Source organism: Erpetoichthys calabaricus, chromosome 17 (genome assembly GCF_900747795.2).
Source record: "Erpetoichthys calabaricus chromosome 17, fErpCal1.3, whole genome shotgun sequence".
In the NCBI taxonomy this organism is placed as follows: Eukaryota; Metazoa; Chordata; class Cladistia; order Polypteriformes; family Polypteridae; genus Erpetoichthys; species Erpetoichthys calabaricus.
The window spans coordinates 90728121-90751737 of record NC_041410.2 but is presented as its reverse complement, the minus strand read 5'-3'; the positions used below and the strand labels follow the sequence as shown (position 1 = coordinate 90751737).

Sequence of the window (23617 nt, the reverse complement as noted above, 5' to 3'; positions counted from 1 at the left end):
CGTCAGTTTTATCCCCCTGTAGTTACTACAATCCTGCACATCCCCCTTATTCGTAAATTTTGGCACCAGTACACTTCTTCTCCACTCCTCAGGCATCCTCTCACTTTCCAAGATTCCATTAAACAATCTGGTTAGAAACTCCACTGCCATCTCTTCTTCCTCAAGTATGTCATGTAGACCAACGGCTTCATTGTCTTCATAGCTGTCCTTACTTCCACCTTGCTAATCCGTTGCACTTCCTGATTCACCTTTATCCTTTATCACCCTAACCTGCTGCATATCTTCATAACTTCATTACCTGTATACATTTTCCTAATTGTGTGTCGGAAGCTATGCAGGAGACAATGCAGACAGTAACTAAGCATAGGCCAGACACTTTATGGGCCACCCTATCTGGGGAAGGAGTGGCGGTGTTGTGCCTGAGCTATTTCATTGGTTCATCAGGGGCACCAGAGCCTTATTGATATGAGGTCTACACGTTGCAGGGTCTCTTTCTGTCATTATCCACCGAGAAGAGATGCCAACCCTCTAGCTGTTCCAGAGACTGACCAACATAAGATGGCGAGCCACCTGGTAGCTTATCATCATGTTGTATTGTCTTATCAGCCCTCACATTAGTACTCTGCTTATACTCAGGCCGTATTATTATCTGCAATACACACATACACGTGTAATAAATCTGCCTGTTCTGGTACTCAGTCTAAATTGTGTGGGGTTACAGAAAGGGGGGGCGCACTACAGGAGTCCTGACAGTGTGGTAAGACTGAGGGGTTTGGAGAACTCTGCTCTTCATAATGAAAAGGGGACAACGGAGTCATCTTAGGACCCCACCTTGACAAAATACAAATGTGTTGATGTTGTGCAGATTTAAGCTGATAAATCGGCTCATTGTGAGTGATTGATGGCTGAAGGAGTTCATTTTAACTGCATTAATAATTTTTTACGATGAATAAAAGCTTATATGTAGTGTAATAAATAAAAATCATAATCAACTCAGCGCTGCTTTATAATTTCATGTCTTGCTTTGACACTTACATTATTTTATTTAATCAGGATAATTACCTAATGCTTATTTTATGAGGTTCTTGCAGGCCTTCTCAGTGTTTTAGTGAAAAAGAAAACCTCATTAGCCAAGTGATTTGCTACCCACGTGTCTTTATTTATTTATTTTTGTTTTGATTCTTACAGGTCAATGAAGAAATCTTTCTGTTTAAAAAGCAAGGCTTGTTTTTTGTGTCAGTGGATGTTTGCACAGGCGAAGTTAAAAGTCGGCTTCACGTTGACATCTTGAGCACCTCTCAGGCGATCAGTGCCATTGACTCTTACATCATCACCGGAATTAAAGAAAGGTCAGCCGCTGGAGCTGTGTGTGCGTGGGTCTTGGTGTACGAGGCCTTTGATTTATTTATTTATTTATTTATTTATTTATTTATTGTTATCATTTCTTTATTTCCTTGTTTGATTGTCAACTCCACAGTGCCTCTGATATGTACCTGTCTGTTTATTGTAAAGTGCCTGTCAGAGATATCTGTGTACAGTAGGCATACCTGTCATAGAGCTGAAGGTCTCATTACTGTATAGCGCCTTTTATATCAGTCCATCTCACTACCTAATGGTGCCTTTCATATCAGTCTGACCCTTCATGTCTATCTGTCTGTCTGTCCGTCTGTCTGTGCACTGCATACGGTACTGCATTTCATAGCTCTGTCTGTCCTCATAACTACTATAAAGTGCCATTACAGTACTAAATAGATAAAGATCTTAGTCTACCAGTCTATCAACTATCAACTTAGTGCCTTTCATAAATGTCTATCTATCTATCTATCTATCTATCTATCTATCTATCTATCTATCTATCTATCTATCTATCTATCTATCTATCTATCTATCTATCTATCTATCTATCTATCTATCTATCTATCTATCTATCTATCTATCTATCTATCTATCTATCTACCTACCTCTTTCTGGTTATTGAATGTAAATATTTAATCTTGCCTACTATACCATCTGTCTGTCTGTCCTATACAATACCTTTGTTGTTAATCTATCTATCTATCTATCTATCTATCTATCTATCTATCTATCTATCTATCTATCTATCTATCTATCTATCTATCTATCTATCTGTCTGTCTGTCTGTCTGTCTGTCTGTCTGTCTGTCTGTCTGTCTGTCTGTCTGGTTATTGAATGTAAATATTTAATCTTGCCTACTATACCATCTGTCTGTCTGTCTGTCTGTCTGTCCTATACAATACCTTTGTTGTTAATCTATCTATCTATCTATCTATCTATCTATCTGTCTGTCTGTCTGTCTGTCTGTCTGTCTGTCTGTCTGTCTGTCTGTCTGGTTATTGAATGTAAATATTTAATCTTGCCTACTATACCATCTGTCTGTCTGTCTGTCTGTCTGTCTGTGTGTCTGCCCTATACAATACCTTTGTTGTTAATCTATCTAAATGTTAATCTTGCCGACTACACTATCTATCTATCTATCTATCTATCTATCTATCTATCTATCTATCTATCTATCTATCTATCTATCTATCTATCACAATAACTTTGTTGTTAATCTATCTCAAATGTTAATCTTGCCGACTACACTATCTATTTAATATAGTGTCTACCTATCTACTAGTGCCTTTCATATCTGTCTGTCCATCTATCTTTCAGTTATGTAATTCCTTTCATATCAGTCAGTTTTCCATCCATTCTCTTTCTTTCTGTTTCATTTAGTGACTTGCCATGTTTCTCACAGTGCCATTTCCCATCTCATATTGTGTCTTGGGTCATTGAGCATAAGGTCGGCCCACAAAGACTAATTATCTCCCTCTTTTTCTCTGTTCAGGTCTGTTGTCTTGGTTTGCTCGCGGGACATCAAGGAGCTTCCCGTGGACTCCGGTGTCTCCTCATTCCTCTTGTTAGGATCACCAAAGGCCGTTCAGGTCTTCAGGAAAGGTGAGTGCCATCCACTGAGCGTTGTGTCGTTGCTTGTGACTTGTGTCTTGAAGCCGTGTTTGACATGACCACATGGTGTTATTTTTTATGTCCTTGGTGCCCATACCCGTCAGCCTGTTTTTTTTCTTTTTTTTCCTTTTTTTTTTTGAATCTGGAAAGGTAATGGTGTAAACACTGAAGAAGAAGGGCACAAGGCAGAGTTTGATTGAAACACATCTGCGCCGGTAACGACCAGCGTCACTTCTGAGGGTTGCACTTCAGTGTAGTTTTCCATTCCTGCCCAACTCTGCTTCAGATTAATTTGATTTTCTCCTCTGTGACACTCATCTTGATGTGCATGCTCCCCAACTTGACTTGACTTGACTTGGCTCACATTTTATTTTCTTTTACAAATCCTTTAAGTTCATTTTTTTCCCTCATCAAGCAACACTCTTTAGCCAAGGAGTGACAAAGTGAAAAGGAGACTTTTACATCCATCCATCCATCCATTATCCAACCCGCTATAGCCTAACTACAGGGTCACGGGGGTCTGCTGAAGCCAATCCCAGCTAACACAGGGCGCAAGGCAGGAAACAAACCCCACTGCAGGAGACTTTTACAAACTTGCAAAAAATCCTAAAAATTTAAAATAAAAAAAAAAAATTGATATAAGTATTCAGACCCTTTTCACAGTACTTTGTTGAAGCCCCTGCCTGGCTTTGACAAGACACACACTTCAAACTCCAGCCCTCCAATCCAGGAGATAATTTGTTTTTTTTAGCAGGCCTAGTGTTATAACTCAGTAATCATGGCGCGTGCTGATTACCACATGCAAGTCCAAATGCCACTGTAGACCCTGTAAAGAAGCACAGGGAGAACATGCAAAGGGCACAGAGACCCTAACTGGGCCTAGAGGTTCTGGATCTCTGAGCAGCTGTGCTAGCGACCGAGCCTCCCATTTTTCTTGTGTTTATGCAATTAAGTCATCAAGTTTCTGCTGTGGATTAAGTGCATCTGAGAATGTGATGTGTGATGTACAACTGAAATTGAAACTCACGCTCCCCACCCAATTTTCTTTTGCAGGAAGCTTTGCATTGCTTGGCTACAAAGGTCAGCCCAGACCATCGTGGATTAAAATTGTAAGTCGGGCCGAGGGGCGAGAAGCCGCCTCCCTGCAGCAGTACATCCCTTTGAAGCTGAAGCAATACAAATGTCCCAGTTACACGGCGGAATACAGAAAAGATGAAAAGCTCCTCAGAGGAATTCTTCAACAGAAGCTGCTTGATGTGAAATGACCAAGAAGAGGCCAGCCGGCAGCATCATGCGCCGTTCTTCATCCGCGTCTCTGTATCACTGTTGAAATATAATCAATAAAAGCTTTCTCTCCCAAGTTCCTTGTGCTAAATCTACCTTTCTGCTGCCACCATGCATGTTGTACTGCGAGTTTTCTGCCACTAATGAGGTTTTGGTTCTTGACCGCCATCGACGGTAGGTAGCGGGCTGACATCTCCAGCGTTGACCACTAAGCTCTTGAGGGCTTTAGTTTTGCATGAGCCTGGCTAATTAAAATAAATGAATAAATAAATAAATAAATAAAATGGAAAAAAATGCACTCATCCTTCAGTTTAGGTTTCTGTCTTCTGCTGGGATCTAATCCAACCATGTGACCTGAACCGGATTAAGAAGTTTTGAGAATGTAATTATAATATAATATAATATAATATAATATAATATAATATAATAATATGTAGTCTGGCTCCCCATTCAGAGTTGGTTCCTGCCTTGCACCAGATGCTTCCTGGGTAGGTTGCACTGGCACTGAATTGGATTAAGTGTCTTAGAATGTGGACATACAGAAAGATAATATTGCATAATGTAATATAGCACAGTATATCTGTGATAGATTGAATCTCCATTCAGGACTGTTTTCTGCCTTGTGCCTTATGCTGCCATGATAGGCTCCAGCCTCCCACAACCCTGAATTAGCTTGAGTATATTAGAAAATGGACTTATAGATAGATAACATTGTATAATGTAATGTAACATAATGTATTTGAAAAAGATTGGCTCTTTTCTTAAGCATGTTTGATATGATATAGGGCGGAGTGGTGGCTCTGAGGCTAGAGATCTGCACTGGCAATCGGAAGGTTGCCAGTTTGAATCTCATAAATGCCAATAGGGACTCTGCTCTGTTGGGCCCTTGAGCAAGGCCCTTAACCTGCAATTGCTGAGTGCTTTGAGTAGTGAGAAAAGTGCTATATAAATGTAAAGAATTATTATAATATAATATAATATAATATAATATAATATAATATAATATAATATAATATAATATAATATAATATAATATAATATAATATAATATAGCTTCTCATTCAGGGTTAGTTCCTGTCTTGCCCCAGATGCTGCTGGGTTACACTCCATCCTCCAGTGACCCTGACTTGGATTAACTGGCTTATAACATGTACCTATAGATACATTAGATCATATTATTTATTGGTTAATATTATGTAATATAGTATTATCTAATGCAGCATAATATGTTTGTGCAAGATTGGATCCCCATCCAGGACTGATTCCTGCCCTGTTCCTCATGCTGCCATGATAGGCTCCAGCTTGCCATAGCCCTGAATTAGCTTGAGTATATTAGAAAATGGACATATAGATAATTAACATTGTACTGTATAATTGAATGTATAATTTAATTTGTGATAGATTGGCTCCTGGATCAAACAGGTTTAAAAGTATAATATAATGTAAATATACTGCATCTGTAGTGGTCTGACTCCCCATTCAAGGTCGGTTCCTGCCTTGCACCAGATGCTACTGGTGTAGGCTCCAGCCTCCCATGACCCTGAATTAGATTAAGTGACATAAAATGTGGATGTATAAATACATAATATTGTATAATCTTATGTAACATATTTATGATAGATTGTCTCCACACCCAGACTGCTTCCTGCCTTGCCTGAAGTGCTGCAGTGATAGGCTCTGGCCTCCCACTACCCTGAATTGGATGAAGGGGCATTTATATCAGATAAATTGATAGATTTTTTCTATAATATGTAATGTCATATATTTACGATAGAACAGAGAAGGCGTTGACATCTCGGGTGCATGAATTGGAATAAGAAGATGTTGATTCTGCTGTGCTATGTGTTACTAATTTAATATATATATATATATAATATAGTGCCTTTCAAAGCTGGCTGCATTTTGCATCAGGATGTCTTAATGGCCGTGTTGATTAAAGGATGGCCTCTCTATGAGACTGTCCAGTATTTCGCTTAACTCGCTCTGCCTCTGATCGTACTGACATTTGTAGAACGCAGTCCTCAAAGCCCCGATGGTGTGAGTCTGCCGTTGCTGGTGTTTTTTGTGAAGAGGAGTCTTGCGCTGTGACGTTCTGAGTTATGTGTCACCATGTTTTTGTGACGGCGCACCACTCAGGCTAAACTAAATCAACAGAGCCGCTGCCACCCGGTGGCAGGACCCATTAGTTGTTCAGTTTTCCAAAGGAGACGTGTCCCTGGTGAGACAGCGGCATCTCCTCTTTCCAAACATGTGGCACACAAGTGTTCTCTGGAGGAGGCCCAAACGTCTGAGCTGATTGAATGTGATTAGAAGTAGGGAGTAACGGCTCATGCCAGTCAGCCATGAATCTTGCTCTTTGATGCCCACAGCGCTCATCCCGGGCAGCTTTTTGTACTCATGGCCTACTTTTGTTTCTTATATAAAAGAGACACTTTTTGAAGAAGGGTGGTTGGTAAAACTTGGCGTAAAGTGAAGTGTTGCTCTCCCTTTGCCCCTTGGAAATTGAAGTTGCTTGTCTCTGGACCCTCTGATCAAACACTGTGAAGTGCTCTGTTTTGGGATGAGACAAATTAGCAACATGAAATCCACTATTTGTGTGTGTGTGTGTGTGTGTGGGGGGGGGGTCTACCCAAAAGGAGTTGCGTTCCCAGAAGAAAAATCCAGTAATGTCTTTAATATCATGGCTTCAAATTCTATCTAGCAGGGGCTTTTTTCACTTATTAAATAGGCACAGATTAGAATTAAGTGGGCATAAGGGTGGGCATAATGCCAACCTGGCATAGATCACAAGTGCCTCATCATCAGGATGAGGCTTTCCTGTGGGCCTAATTCCAGTTATGGTGGAGGGACATGAAAACGGAGGACTTGAGGTAGACTGAGGGCAGGAGGTAAACATTTTCATGTTTTTGAGAAACTCTTTATTATATTTGGGGTAATTTTGGGGTATTTTCATTGGTTAGTTTTTTTTTTTTTTTTAATAAAGAAAAGGCTGTAGTTTTTCCAAAGGTTCTGTCACACCAGAATGCTGAGATCATCTCCCATGTGTCTCTTTTAGGTGCCGACTGCAGAGCTTCACATACCGAAGATGAAAATCATCTTCACGATGCGTGTCCTCATCCTCCTGCTTGTGGTTTTCCTTCCCTTGGCTGTAGTGGGTAAGCGTTATCTCCAATTTCGTTCTCGTTTTTATTGTCCGAATGTACACATTCAAGTTACTGTTCCGTCTTCAGCACATCCAAGGACAGTAAATGGCTGTCAGAATGGACAATGCACCATGTTGCAATGCGTACCTCATGTCAAACTGAACATTGACAGCGACTTTGGTTTGCCCCAATGGCCTGTGCACTCCTCAGACCTTTTCAGTTAAACACTTTTGGGATGCGTATCAACAGGAGATTCAGGGGTGTGATTCTATCAAGTGAGCATGGATCAGAATTCTTTAATGGATGTTTTCACATTATTTTTTGACTTGATAGGGTCCTATGGTGAGTATTCTCCTCTTTATACTGTTTATTAGAACATTAGGACACTCTGGACGAGAAGAGGCCATTGAGCCCATCACGGCTCGCCAGTCCTATCCACTTATTTCTTCAAAAAAAACATCAAGTCGAGTTTTGAAAGTCCCTAAAGTCTTACTGTCTACCACACTACTTGGTCGCTTATTCCTAGTGTCTGTCGTTCTTTGTATAAAGAAAAACTTCCTAATGTTTGTGCGGAATTTACCCTTCACAAGTTTCCAACTGTGCCCCCGTGGTCTTGATGAACTCATTTTGAACTCCCCGTCTCGATCCACTGGACTAATTCCCTTCATAATTTTAAACACTTCAGTCAGGTCTCCTCTTCATCTCCTTAAGGCTCAGCTCTTTTAATCTTCCCTCATAACTCATCCCCTGTAGCCCTGAATCAGCCTCGTCGCTCTTCTCTGGACCTTTTCTTGTGCTGCTATGTCCTTTTTGTAGCCTGGAGACCAAAACTGCACACAGTACTCTAGATGAGGCCTCACCAGTGTGTTATAAAGCTTGAGCAGAACCTCCTGTGACTTGTACTCCACACGTCAAGGCGCTATATGACCTGACATTCTGTTAGCCTTCTTTATGGCTTCTGAACACTGTCTGGCAGTTGATAGCGTAGAGTCCACTATGACTCCTAAATCCTTCTCATAAGGTGAACTCTCGATTTTCCAACTGCCCATTGTGTATTCAAACTTCACATTTTTACTTCCTATGTGTAATACTTTACATTTACTGACATTAACAGTTAACAGGCTCAGCTCTTTTAATCTCCCCTCATAACTCATACCCTGTAGCCCTGAATCAGCCTCGTCGCTCTTCTCTGGACTTTCTCTAGTGCTGTTATGTCCTTTTTGTATCCTGGAGACCAAAACTGCACACAGGACTCAAGATGAGGCCTCACCAGTGTGTTATAAAGCTTGAGCAGAACCTCCTGTGACTTGTACTCCACGCATCAAGGCGCTATATGACCTGACATTCTGTTAGCCTTCTTAATGGCTTCTGAACACTGTCTGGAAGTCAATAGTGTAGAGTCCCCTATGACTCCTAAATTCTTCGATTTCCAGACCTCCCATTGTGTATTCAAACCTCATATTTTACTTTCTATGAGTAATACTTTACATTTACTGACATTAAATTTCATCTGCCACAAATCTGTCCAAGGCTGTATGCCATCCAATACAGTAGACCTCAACAGAATACCCCAAATCCCATCCTCGTCGCCAAATAAATTGTGAAGAGCAAACTCCGCAATGTCTGGATTGCAAAGGTACTCAGGAGCTGCAAGTGGAGTATTTCCTATTGACCTCAGCAAAGCTGTCTCTCTCACTGAGCCCCCAACCTTTGCAGAGCACCACCACCACCACACTCTTAACTGTCCACAGTGCAAATCCTGCCGACTACGCGAAGTGCCTTTTTGTGGAATCATAACACGATTCATCCCAGTTTGGATATTTGCTCTGCAATAACTGCTGGTGGCCGTCCACGAACTCGCAATGTCTATATTACAGAGGCACCCAGAAGCACCTCCCTTGTCTACACTTTAAGAACTAGGAGCTCTGCTACACTTCTGTGTGGAGGAACTGCCTCTGAGCTCTTCAAGCAGAGCGCCTCCTAGTGACATCAGCAGAGCTCTCTCTCTCTCTCACTGAGCCACCCAACCTTTGCAGAGCACCACCACACTCTTAACTGTCCACAGTGCAAATCCTGCCGACTACGCCAAGTGCCTTTTTGTGGAATCACAACACGATTCATCCCAGTTTGGATATTTTCTCTGTAGTAACTGCTGGTGGCCATCCATGAACTTGCAGTGTCTGGATTACAGAGGTACACAGAAGCATCTCCCTCATCTACACTTTGAGCAATAGGAGTTTTGGTACACTTATGTGTGCAGGAACTGCCTCTGAGCTCTTCAAGCAGAGCGCCTCCTAGTGACCCCAGCAGAGCTCTCTCTCTCACTTGCTCCACCCCCACCACCTTTTGTGGAGCACCATCACTACACTCTATCTACTCACAGTGCAAATCCTGCCGACTACGCCAAGTGCCTTTTTGTGGAATCACAACACGATTCATCCTAGTTTGGATATTTACTCTGTAGTAACTGCTGGTGGCCATCCATTAACTCGCAATGTCTATATTACAGAGGTACACAGAAGCATCTCCCTCGTTTACACTTTGAGAACTAGGAGCTCTGCTACACTTGTGTGTGCAGGAACTGCCTCTGAACTCTTCAAGCAGAGCACCTCCTAGTGACCCCAGCAAAGCTCTCTTTCTCACTGAACCCCCAACTTTTGCAGAGCACCACCACCACCACCACACTCTATCTGTCCACACACACTGTCTGGAAGTCAATAGTGTAGAGTCCCCTATGACTCCTAAATTCTTCGATTTCCAGACCTCCCATTGTGTATTCAAACCTCATATTTTACTTTCTATGAGTAATACTTTACATTTACTGACATTAAATTTCATCTGCCACAAATCTGCCCAAGGCTGTATGCCATCTATCTATCTATCTCTATCTCTCTCTCTCTCTCTCTCTCTCTCTCTCTATCTCTCTATCTCTCTCTATCTGTCCACAGTGCAAATCCTGCCGACTACGCCAAGTGCCTTTTTGTGGAATCACAACACGATTCATCCCAGTTTGGATATTTTCTCTGTAGTAACTGCTGCTGGCCATCCATTAACTTGCAATGTCTAGATTACAAAGGTACACAGAAGCATCTCCCTCGTCTACACTTTGAGAAATAGGAGTTTTGGTACACTTGTGTGTGCAGGAACTGCCTCTGAGCTCTTCAAGTAGACCCCAGCAGAGCTCTCTCTCTCTCTCTTTCACTAAGCCCCCCCAACCTTTGCAGCGCACCACCACCACACTCTTAACTGCCCACAGTGCAAATCCTGCCGACTACGCCAAGTGCCTTTTTGTGGAATCACAACGTGATTCATCCCAGTTTGAATTTTTGCACTGTGGTAATTATTGCTGGTGGCCGTCCAAGAACCTGCTGAAGAAGTCCTATTGCTCAGATTCTAGAAGATGAAGCACCATCTGAGGGCTTTTGTAACTCGGACCTCGCAGGTTTGTGGCTGGCCGAACCTGTCCAAAATAGTCCCCTGGGACAGATCGTGATTGTGATTCCATGACAAAACCCTTCACCTTCTTAAAGGCTTGTGTATGCAGTCGAGATTTAAATAGTGAGGAGTCAACTATGATTCCTAGGTCCTTCTCATAAGGGGAACTTTCAAGTTTCAAACCTCCCATTGTGTATGCCTGGTTCCTATTTAGCACATGCATTCTTCTCTTGGCAGAGAACCATTAGTAAACTTTGGCAAGAGCAAAGCAATGAAATGCAAAACATAAGCTGCAGTTTGGCATCGCCCGTGGTATTGTATAGGACCTGATCAAAAAATGTTTTCCAGAATCCCCCGAGAGGGGTAAAAGAATGCAGAATTATTGGAGTGCAACCACTATAATGGTAACGCAGCACACTTTTCGATGGCAGCCCTCATTTTTGTTCTAATTCTAAACAGATGGAATGCGTGCCATCAGGGTGCTCGGCTACCATGATGGGGGGGGGGATGCGGTAGTCGGCTGGGTAATGTTTCCCTTGACCCTAAGTGTCCTCGCTAATTGCCATGTGGGGGTAATCAAGAGCAAATTGGGGTCAAGGGGGATTCGGGTAAGTGGAGCTCATATGAGGAAAGAGTGCTGCTGAAGACAGGCGGCCGAATGGTAGATGTGCAGGAGACATTAAAATAAGTGTGGAGGTACCTCAGAATTCTGCAGAAGGATTGGGATAGGCAGTCCTAGCCTGCCCTGTATAAGAAGTGCAATCGAAGATAGTGAGGAGAAGATGACACTGCAGGTAGCCTTTATGGTGGATGTAAGTGACAGTCTTGGGTATTAATAAGGACCTCTGGGCGTGTAGCATGATGGTTAAAGCTTTGGATTTCAAACCCTGAGATTTTAGGTTCACTGAGGTGGGCTGGCGCCCTGCCCGGGGTTTGTTCCCTGCCTTTTGCCCTGTGTTGGCTGGGATTGGCTCCAGCAGACCCCCGTGACCCTGTAGTTAGGATATAGCAGGCTGGATAATGGATGGATGGATGGATGGATTTTAGGTTCAAATCCCACTACTGACACCATGTCATCATGAGCAAGTCACGTCACCAACCTGTGCTCCAACCTTGAACAACAAAACAATTGTATGTCAAATTTTGCTAGTCGCCGTGGATAAAGGCGTCAGCCAAATAAAAATCAGTATAAGCCGCAGTTAGTTGAAATTCTCCGGGAAGACTGAGATACAGAAGTTTGGAAATGCAATGGAAAATCAGGGGAAATGATGAAAACACAACAGGCTAATGCCATCTAACTGGCATGGGACGTCAGCCATGTTTACCCCATTTGGTTAATGTACAATGTGGATTCAGCGAATATGCAGACCCGTTCATTTTCTGCACACTTAATTGTGTTGGACATTTCATTTTAAATGGATACACTGGCCGCTATTTCCTATCAATCTACACTCAGTAACCCCATAATAACAAATTGAAAAATTGTTCTCAGAAAGCTGTATAAATTTATTAAAAAATCAAAAACTGAAATCTTTCCTTTATACAGTTAGGTCCATAAATATTTGGACAGCAACAACTTTTTTCTAATTTTGGTTCTGTACGTTACCACAATGGATTTTAAATGAAACAACTCCAATGCAGTTGAAGTGCAGACTTTCAGCTTTAATTCAGTGGGGTGAACAAAACGATTACATAAAAATGTGAGGCAGCTAAAGCATCTTTTGAACACAATCCCTTCTTCATTTCAGGGACTCAAAAGTAATTGGACAATTGACTCTTTGGCTATTTCATGGGCAGGTGTGGTCAAGTCCGTCGTTATGTCCTTATCAATTAAGCAGATAAAAGGCCTGGAGTTGATTTGAGGTGTGGTGCTTGCATGTGGAAGATTTTGCTGTGAACAGACAACATGCGGTCAAAGGAGCTCTCCATGCAGGTGAAAGAAGCCATCCTTAAGCTGCAAAAACAGAAAAAACCCATCTGAGAAATTGCTACAATATTACAAGTGGCAAAATCTCCAGTTTGGTACATCCTGAGAAAGAAAGCAAGCACTGGTGAACTCAGCAATGCAAAAAGACCTGGACGTCCACGGAAGACAACTGTGGTGGATGATCGCAGAATCATTTCCATGGTGAAGAGAAACCCCTTCACAACGGCCAACCAAGTGAACAACACTCTCCAGGGGGTCGGCGTATCGATATCCAAGTCTACCATAAAGAGAAGACTGCATGAAAGTAAATACAGAGGGTGCACTGCAAGGTGCAAGACACTCATAAGCCTCAAGAATAGAAAGGCGAGATTGGACTTTGCTAAAGAACATCTAAAAAAGCCAGCACAGTTCTGGAGAAACATTCTTTGGACAGATGAAACTAAGATCAACCTCTACCAGAATGATGGCAAGAAAAAAGTATGGAGAAGGCGTGAAACAGCTCATTATCCAAAGCATAGCACATCATCTGTAAAACACGGTGGAGGGAGGCAGTGTGATGGCTGCCAGTGGCACTGGGACACTCGTGTTTAGTGATGATGTGACACAGGACAGAAGCAGCCGAATGAATTCTGAGGTGTTCAGAGACATACTGTCTGCTCAAATCCAGCTAAATGCAGCAGTCAAATTGATTCATGATCCAGATGGACAATGACCCAAAACATACAGCCAAAGCAACCCAGGAGTTTATTAAAGCAAAGAAGTGGAAAATTCTTGAATGGCCAAGTCAGTCACTTGATCTTAACCCAACTGAGCAGGCATTTCACTTGTTGAAGACTAAACTTCAGACAGAAAGGCCCACAAACAAACAGCAACTGAAAGCCGCTGCAGTAAAGGCCTGGACACCCAGCATCTGGTGATGTCCATGAGGTCAAGACTTCAGGCTGTCATTGCCAGCAAAGGGTTTTCAACCAAGTATTAGAAATGAACATTTGATTTCCAGTTATTTCATTTGTCCAATTACTTTTGAGCCCCTGAAATGAAGGGATTGTGTTCAAAATGCTTTAGTTGCCTCATATTTTTATGTAATCGTTTTGTTCACCCCACTGAATTAAAGCTGAAGGTCTGCACTTCAACTGCATCGGAGTTGTTTCATTTCAAATTCACTGTGGTGATGTACAGAACCAAAATTAGAAAAAAGTTGTCTCTGTCCAAATATTTATGGACCTAACTGTAAGAAGTACTTTGTAGAAGTTCCTCAATGACTAGTGGAGTGCTGGCTCTGAGGGTGGGGATCTGTGCCAGCAATCGGAAAGGTTGCCAGTTCGAATTCCATAAAAGGCCAGAGGTCACTCTACTCTGTTGGGCCCCTGAGCAAGTCCCTTAACCTGCAATTGCTCCGCTGCATCCATCCCTGCAAGCAGGTCCCCCAACTTATAGAGGGAACTTGGGGGTTGGTGGCAGGATTGGCACTCCAGCCACCGTATAAAAACCTCCCACTGTTCAGTGTGGTGCTGAGAGGTCACCCGTTGCACAGCTGCACTCGAATCTCAATCCGGGTGGTTTGCCTTGTGTGATTACAGCGCATGCTCCCAACCTCCTCCTCCTCCTCCTCCTCCTCCTCCTCCTCCTCCTCAATGAGAGTGTCTAATGTTCTTGATAAGTCTCTACAAGCTTGGCACACCCGGATCTGGGCAGTTGATCCCATTCTTCTCAGGCTTCATTCGATTGGATGGGAGGCATCTGTAAATCTCCCATCTTCAGGTCTCCCCACATATGTTCAGTGGGGTTCAAGACTGGGTTTTGGCTGGACCACTCAAGGATATTTCTCCTGAAGCCACTCCAGTGTCACTGTCATATTGAGAGACAAACCATTGTCCCAGTCTGAGATGGTGTGAATTCTGGAGCAGGTGACCTTTAAGGACCTCTCTGTATTTTGGCTGCATTCATCCTTCCCTCATTGCTGACTGGTCTCCCCGTCTGTACCACTAAGAAGCACTCCCCCCATGTTATGATCTCGCCACCACCACCATGTTTCAATGTAAGGAAGGTGTTAGGCGGGTGAGGAGCAGTATGAGGTGTTTGGCAAACATAGACCTTGGATTTCCGCCCAAATGACTTTTGTCTCATCACACCAGAGGATCGTTTCCTTCCTGCTCTTGGAGTCGTTTAAATGCCTTTGACTACAGGAGGTCTCCGTCTGGCCTCCCCATTGACGTAGTGCTGTCGAGATGGTCGTCCCTCTTGACGGCTTCCCCCAATTTCCACAGAGGACTTCTGCCACTCTGTCATAGAATGACTATTGGGTTCTTGGTCACTCTCTGGCACCTTCTCAGTTTGGCCAGACTGCCAACTCTAGGAAGAGTCCTGATGGTTCCAAACTTCTTGCATTTCACAATTATGGAGACCAACTGTGCTCCTGGGAGGACTCCAAGCTTTAGAAATGGTTTCATCTCCTTGTCCCAATCAAAGACTCTCTCCAGTTACATCATGGAGTTCTATAGAGAGAGGTCCTTGGACTTTATCTCTTTGGATTTTGTCATGGCATGCATTGTGAATTGTGGGACCTTCTATACAGGGGCACACGTGTTGCCTTTCCATTTGGCTACACATGGATTCCAACCAAGTTCTAGAAGGAGAAATAAAGCCCACAGAGGAGGCACCTGAGCACACAGCAAAGGCTCTGAAGACTTCTTGGAAGGAGGGGCGCTGTAATCCACGCATACTCCCAACCTCCTCCTCCAAAATGAGAGTGTCTAATGTTCTTGATAAGTCTCTACAAGCTTGGCACCCCCGGATTTGGGCAGTTGATCCCATTCTTCTCAGGCTTCATTCGATTGGACATTGGACTGCCAGAGCAAAGGCTCTAAAGACTTCTTGGAAGGGCGGAGGTCCAGTTTTTTGATTTTTAATAAATTTGCCAACCTTTGTGACAACACACTTTCACTTGAGTGTAGATTGATAGGCCAAAATGGCCAATTTAGTTCATTTAAAACGAAATCTGCAGCACAATAGATGGCATCTGAAAGCTTTTGGAACCCTCCTGCCTCAAGTGGGCGCTAGCTGCATGACTTGTTTAATTATTTTATTTGTTTTTTTCCTTATTTTTTTGTTGCGGTTAGTCAACAGCTGGAGTAAATGATGAATTTGTTGGACCCGTCTACTGTCGTTGACCTGTTCACGCCCCGGGAGAGGATTCCCCCATTGCACAAAATTTTTCTTCAATGTAAATAGTGGTCTCTGTAGGCTTTGATGACTACAGAGAAGCCATAATGATAGATTTGTGGGGCTTGGCCTGCAATGGGGGGATTTGTTGTTTTTGTCAAATCCTCAGAGTATGCGATTTGGTTTCAAGGAAATCAACGCCAGTGTTTGCAGTGAGTAGCTCCATTAAAGCCTGTGTACTTTAACAAGAAGAAGAAGAAGACGCTGCCCTCTGTGTTGTTATAGTAGAGCATTTGTATCAGGTCAGGTTATTTATTTTATTTTTTTAATGCCCCCTTTTTGGGCATTCTATCCGTTTCTTTCCCTTTCTGGGTTGCACCGTTCATATGAGACGCTGCTGCTCGTGTGCTAAAAGTGGGGAAAAGAAAGGTTTGCTTTTCACTGTTAGGTTGACTTTGACCCACTTGTCTTCTCTTGGTAAAGGCCGAATAAGAAATGAGGGAGAATTCTTTGATTTATTTAAAATAATATGGACAGGTTACCCGTTACCACACATGCATGTACAGGTGGACAGTAGCAAAAAAAAAAAAAGACCATCCCCATGTCTTACAGCCTCATTCTTTAAACAGAACATATCAAGTGTGAGCCTGCTGAACTCACTCCAGGGTGACGGGACACTGGAGCCCACCCTGGCAGCATAAAGTTCTTTGTGCAGATGGTCTCCTCGATGATCCGCTGAAGACGCAGCCACACCACCTGCGCTTCAGAATAAGTCCTCCACCTGGAACAGGCCCAGGACTTGGATGGGAGGCCAGCTAGGAAATAGTTTGGGGTTGCTGCTGGAAGAGGTGATGATGAGGCCAGCAGGGGGCGCTTACCTTGTGCGCTAAGTGTGGATACCAATGCCCCCCAGTGCAGTGAGGGGGATACTGTGCTATAAAAATGGAGTCATCCTTCAGCAAGGTCCTGACTCTCTGTGCTTGTTAAAGATCCCTGGGCATCTCTTATAAAGAGGAGGGGGTATCCCGATGTCAATTCTGGCCCCCTAATCATCCATTGTCTCTAATTAGCTATCTTTCTCACCCCTTCATCACCTAATAGGTAATGTGTGGTGAGCATGCTGGTGTAAAAATGGCTGCCATCTTCTCATCCAGGTAGGTGCTGAACATTAGTGATGGTTGAGGTGGCTCCTCACTCACTATGTAAAAGCACTCTGTATACTGAGAAAAGCACCATATAAGTGTAAAGAATTATTATTATTATTATTAAATACACGGTACCTAAGAAAAGTATTCACCCCCTTGGAAGTTTTCACATTTCATTAAAATACAAGATTGAATCACAGTGGTCACCAGAAAAAAAATGTAAAACACAAAATAATTGATCTCATAAGTCTTGACACCCCTAAATCATCACTGGTGCAGCCGATTGGCCTTAGACATCCCAGAATAAGTTCAACAGAGACCACCTGTCTGGGGTTTCAATTGATTGTCATCTAAATGCAACTCATCTGGATGGGCCAACTTTATGATGAGTCAGTATGGTGGATTAACCTAAGGTCCACAATGAAGACCAAAGAACACTCAAAGAACTAACAACCCCAAGAAAAGCACAAGTCATGTATGTATGTAATATAGTGCCTTTCATTATCTATCTATCTATCTATCTATCTATCTATCTATCTATCTATCTATCTATCTATCTATCTATCTATCTATCTATCTATCTATCTATCTATCTATCTATCTATCTATCTATCTATCTATCTATCTATCTATCTATCTATCTATCTATCTATCTATCTATCTATTAATTATATTGTGCCTTTCATTATCTATCTATCTATCTATCTATCTATCTATCTATCTATCTATCTATCTATCTATCTATCTATCTATCTATCTATCTATCTATCTATCTATCTATCTATCTATCTATCTATCTATCTATCTATCTATCTATCTATCTATCTATCTATCTATCTACATTTTTAATCTTGCCTACTATACTATACTATACTGTCTGTCTGTCTGTCAGTCTGTCCCCTGACTTGTGCTTTTCTTGGAGTTGTTTCGATTGTCCTTTAGTCTTAATTGTGTTGGTTAGTCCACCATACTGACTCACCACAAATGAGGTGCATTGGTCCTAATTCTGGGACTTCTAAAAACAAGAGGCTGCTCCAGTGCCGTCATTAAAGGGGGTGAATCCTTATATGACCTGTTATTTTGTGCCTTATATTTCTAACTAATGTAGATCACTTAGCAGACATCTCTTTTCACTTTGACATTAAAATCTTGATAGTGATGATCCCTATAAAAAAGGCCAAGTTATGAAATAATGAATTTCAAACACCACGATATGATTCAGTGTTGTATAACAATAAAATATAAAAACTTTATAGGCGCTGTATGAGCCCAATTCATTTTTTTCCTGACTTTTTTCTCTTCTTTTTCAGGCTGCCCCGAGAAGGATTTGAATCTCCAGTCCTGGAATCCCGGAGATGATGACAACCATCGAGTCACCATTGGACACGGCCGGAAGTTTCTTTTGACCTCTTCTGCTAGTGTCCACTCAATTACAATCATTAATGGAGGTATGTGTGATATAAAATGCTTCACTTTCTAATCCAATAAATTCAAGTTTTGTTTAGTTTCATAGCTGGACCCCCGGCCCCTTTTGTCACTTGGTCACAGTGTCCGGTTACTTGATTCAAAAGGGGGTCACCTCCAGTGCTTCTGTCATCTCTTTTGAATGCAAGAGAAGTCCATTCAGCTCTCACGGTGGCCTTGTTGTCATGTGATGAGGTCCTGAAACATGCAGACCACCTTGTCCCCCCTGACATTTGTTTACCTACCAGACGATACTCCGATTGACATCATTCACGCAAGGTGTTTGCCATGTGTACTAATACAATGCATTGCGTTTTTCATTCCAACACATGGTGTATACAGCCTACATTATCACCTAATGAATAATAAATAAAAAATGAATAAATGTTTGCATAGAAATAAATGATAACAAATAAGCAAGGATGATGGAGGGTTCGGAAGGTCCATGATAACTTTTAGCTTGTAACTAATGATGTCGTTTGGCGGGACAGATGACAAAATCCACTAATTTTAGATGACATCGTCCGTAAAAATAAGAGTTTTACACGTCTCTTTGCAGCGGCCACTGGGGCACTCAGATTCACACTACTTAAGAACCGGCATTCCATTTACTTTAAATGGGGAACCTGAAATGCACCCAGACTGGCTCAGCATGCACTGCCACCCACAGAGACAAACACACCGAGGAACACAGACTTGAAATAAGAATATGTTAAAGAAACTGTAATTCCAAAACAAATATACAGTCACTCAATGTAATCCGAGATTATGTACCAAATAACAGAACAGTACAGAAATAAGAGAGTGAGGATGAGGAGAAAGAATCAGCTAACCCCACCCTTGGCTAAACATGGGCGGAGTTAAACATTTAACCCCGCCCATAATGCGCAGGTGTCACTCCCCATTCTACATTCTATTGGTAGTGACAGTTGTGACCATAAAGTGCGATGTTGCGGGACTGTTCTGAAGTGGGTCACCATTGATCCAGTGGACCACCACAATCTGATGATCTGCATTGGCGATTCTCGATGGGGGGACCCCCCCCTTAATGAACAATTAGCGGGGATTCTCCAAGGGGGATGGAGATGAAGGTTGTCAGCGATTCTCCAAGGGGGACGGTGATGACAATTGGTGGCAATTCTCCAAGAGAGACAGGGATGACAATTGGTGGCAATTCTGTAAGGGGGACAGGGATGATGATTGGTGGAAGTTCTCCAAGGGGTACGGTGATGACAATTGGTGGCAATTCTCTAAGAGGGACGGGGATGTTGATTGATGGCAGTTCTCCAAGGGAGATGGGGAAGAAAGTTGGCTATAATCCTCCAAAAGGGGAAGGAATGATGGTCAGTGACAATTCTCCAAAGGAGACATGGATGACGATTGGTGGCAGTTCTCCAGGGGGGAGAATGGAGATGAAAGTCAGCTATAATCCTCCAAAAGGCAAAGGTGATGACGACTGGGGACTATTCTCCAAAAGGGGAAGAGATGACGGTCGGTGATGTTTCTCCATTAGGGGAAGGGATGATGGTCGGTGGCAATTCTACAAACGGGACGAGGATGACATTTGGTGGAAATTCTCTAAGGTGGACGGGGATGATGATTGGTGACAGTTCTCCAAGGGAGATGGTGAAGAAAGTCGGCTATAATCCTCCAAAAGGGGAAGGTGATGACGATCTGTGACATTTCTCCATAAGGGGAAGGCATGATGGTCGGTGGCAATTCTACAAACAGGACAGGGATAACGATTGGTGGCAATTATCCAAGGGGATGGGAATGAAAATCAGCTATGATTCTTCAGAAGGGAAGGGGATGACGACTGGGGACTATTCTCCAAAAGGGGAAGAGATGACAGTCAGTGACATTTCTCCATAAGGGGAAGGGATGATAGTCGGTGGTGATTCTGCAAACGGGACGGGGATGACAATTGGTGGAAATTCTCCAGGGGGGGAATGGAGATGAAAGTCAGCTATGATTCTTCGGAAGGGAAGGGGATGACGACTGGGGACTATTCTCCAAAAGGGGAAGGTGATGACGATCTGTGACATTACTCCATAAGGGGAAGGCATGATGGTCGGTGGCAGTTCTACAAACAGGACAGGGATGACGATTGGTGGCAATTCTCCAAAGGGATGGGAATGAAAGTCAGCTATGATTCTTCAGAAGGGAAGGGGATGACGACTGGGGACAATTCTCCAAAAGGGGAAGGGATGACGGTTGGTGGCAATTCTACAAATGGGACGGGGATGACAATTGGTGGCAATACTTCAAGGGGGGGAATGGGTATGAAAGTCAGCTATGATTCTTCAGAAGGGAAGGGGATGATGACTGGGGACTATTCTCCAAAAGGGGAAGGGATGACAGTCGGTGGCAATTCTCTCTAAGGAATAAGGGGATAACGGTTGACGGTGATTCTGGGTCTCGAAGACACAAATACAGCAAAATTGGGTCACAAAACTAAAAATGTTTTGAAAGTACTGGTCTATGGCTAGCATTGAAATGAAGATCAAGTCTTGATATGTCTGCGTTTATTGAAAACACATTTCACGGGGTGAGCTGTTTTATCTTTTCATAGGAGTGTATATCCCAGAAAACACAACAGGAGACGCTGACATGGCGCTGTGGCCTGTTTGTGCGCAAACCCGCGAGATGCTTCTGTGACACCAGCCAAAGTGAAACGAATCCTCTGTGCTCCATCTTGACCTAAATGTTCAGAGTCTTTCCAAAACAGCTCCATGTCACACACAGACACACACTGAAGACCCTTTTGTTTCTGTCCTTTACAGGAAAGTTGGTTATTGCAGACAATAAGCAGCCCATTGTTCTGCGTGCCAGACACATTCTCATTGGGGACAAAGGAGAACTTCATATTGGCAGTGAAGATTGCCCCTTCCGCGGAAATCTCTCCATCATCCTGTATGGCAGGTACGGATAACATCAGCGGTGTTTAGCACTCACTGCGTAATGCGGTGCACTCACAAAGTCTTCGGACCCCTTTACCTTTTACACACTTTGTTAGGTTGGATCCGATGTCGATTACTAAGACGGCTAAGCACAGCCAGTCCATATGCAGACCGACTGGAAACGTATTTGGATTTTCCCAGAGACGCTTCATTAAAGCTGAAGATCACGAGAAGATCCCAAGCACACGCCGGGCAGTCGAGTAAGAAGCAGAATTCCTGTTTAATCCCAGGGCTCCCCAGAGAGCTTTCCCTGGCCACTCCGTCACTAGCACTGGCGGGTGTTAAGTGACTCACTGACAGTGACCCGGTGACAGGGTTGGCTGTCCGCCTTGCCATCTGTTAAGACGCAATACCACAGCCAGGAAAAAATTCCACAGAAAAGAGCGAGGAAAGGGTAGGACAGAAAAACAGCACTAAGCATGAGGCCCACCTTCAGCATCGGCTTGTGCGCTGTACGGTTAGAGGCGCCGGAAAAGTTTCAACGTGGCTGCCGGAATGTTATTTATTTTTATTTTCTTTAACAGATCTAGGAGGTGGAAGAAATGCATAATCATTTTTGGAAACTTGCTCAAAAAGCTCTCCGCCCGTTCAGTCGTGTATTTGTCCGCATGACCTTAGGCTACAAAATGAATACGTGATGTTCTGAGTAAAATGTTAATTCAGTCGCGGCTTCGTCACCTTCATCCAGAGCGGAGCAGACGCCCGTTTGTCCTCTGCTGAGCCCACCACATTTTTTCCTTTCGCTCGGACCTCTTTTGCGGATGCTTTGTTCTCACGTCTGTTTGCTTTGAGGAAAGGTTAGATAAAGAGCAGGTCGGGAGCTGAGGCTGACATTTATAAAAATCCACGCCAATTATCAAGAGTCACGCCAATCAAAGCCGGTTTGCCATCCGTCCCTGTGAGGGGGTACGAGGCCTAATTAGCCAAGCAGGCGATCCAAAGATGGTCATCCGCCTCCGTTCCGCCACATCCCGGCTTTACTAAAGTGGGCTTAAGGATTAGATCTGGCGTCCTGTATCCAAACCCTGAAAATATGGACCTGGGGGATACAAAATAGTTTTCAAATCCCATTTCTCTGACTGTCATCGGCTGTAATTACGTGCCACATTTTGCGCCTAATCTGTTATTAAAATTTCTTCTTGTTTTCAATCCGACAGATCCGACGATTCAGAGGACGCCCACCCCTATTTTGGCCGAAAGTACATTGGGATTGGCACTGGCGGGACCCTGGAGATTCATGGCGAGAAGAAGATGGCTTGGACATCTTTGAACAAAACCCTTCATCCTGGAGAGTCGAGCAGTAACAGCTACCTCTACGAAAAGGGCTGGGGTCACCGGGGCATTGTAGTCCATGTCGTCGACCCCAAGACAGGAGAAGTGCTGCATTTGGATAGGTGGGTCAACAGCGGCGGGTAACCTTTATTTGATGTAAATGCTGACAATATGCGGACCTCCGCTCCTCAGGGTGTCCGCCTCAGCAGTTCACACTGGGGTGGATGGCCGGGGGGTTTTACCTGGCAGTGATGGAAGGACCAGGGGTAGAGAGCTTGTAGGGGGCATTACCTCCCCCCAGAATGGCAGTGGGCAGTTCCCTTTGGCTTGGTACATGGGTGCCCCACGGGTTTGGAGCTTGGAAGCTCAGCCCTGTTGGGGCCCGTGGTCACCACCAGGGGGCGCGTGGTGAACTTTTATTCCAGCACTTCCGCCACACTCGGACGTAAATCACGGGACACCTGGAGCATTTCCAGGTGGTCTATATAAGGAGCCACCTCAGTCCATTCAAGGGGGGGGCCAGAGTCGGGAGGAAGAGGATGAAGCGTGAGGGAGGAGTGGAGGTAGATGGACAGAGAGAAGAAGAAGTGCTATGTGCTTTACAGTTGTACGTTTGGTACAGAGCATTGCATGTCCCACTGTAAATAAATGTGTCTGTTGCGTCGGGATTTTGGAGAGCTGGCCACAACACATCCCAGGAAGTTGCAGGTGCTTGATGCTTAGTGGATCCCAGCTCTGTCATTCTTCTTCTTTCTGTAACATAACTGGCTTCTGAAATTTGCCTCACGCTCAGCAGATGTCGCTGCTCTTCTTTCTCTGCCTATGCTTGCTGTAAGAAAAAAACGCACACCTTGATAT

The 23617-nt window shown here is 43.5% G+C and overlaps 2 protein-coding genes across 8 annotated transcripts in view; both read left to right on the top strand.

Moving 5' to 3' along the window:
• The window catches only part of LOC114644328 (cell surface hyaluronidase-like), a 136815-nt gene extending 132488 nt beyond the window's left edge, over window positions 1-4327 (top strand). For all 7 annotated transcript variants that reach the window (XM_051920416.1, XM_051920419.1, XM_051920423.1 and 4 more), the window contains 3 exons: window positions 1189-1349; window positions 2849-2958; window positions 4021-4327. In XM_051920416.1, the coding sequence (XP_051776376.1) occupies window positions 1189-1349; window positions 2849-2958; window positions 4021-4232 (483 nt within the window). In that variant the 3' untranslated portion in view covers window positions 4233-4327. The remainder of the gene's footprint in view (window positions 1-1188; window positions 1350-2848; window positions 2959-4020) is intronic.
• The window catches only part of LOC114644327 (cell migration-inducing and hyaluronan-binding protein), a 264051-nt gene that overhangs the window by 132779 nt on the left and 107655 nt on the right, over window positions 1-23617 (top strand). Inside the window, exons 2-5 of the mRNA XM_028792468.2 lie at window positions 7307-7406; window positions 18374-18511; window positions 21311-21449; window positions 22645-22881. Coding sequence (XP_028648301.2) covers window positions 7337-7406; window positions 18374-18511; window positions 21311-21449; window positions 22645-22881 — 584 coding nt within the window. The 5' untranslated portion in view covers window positions 7307-7336. The remainder of the gene's footprint in view (window positions 1-7306; window positions 7407-18373; window positions 18512-21310; window positions 21450-22644; window positions 22882-23617) is intronic.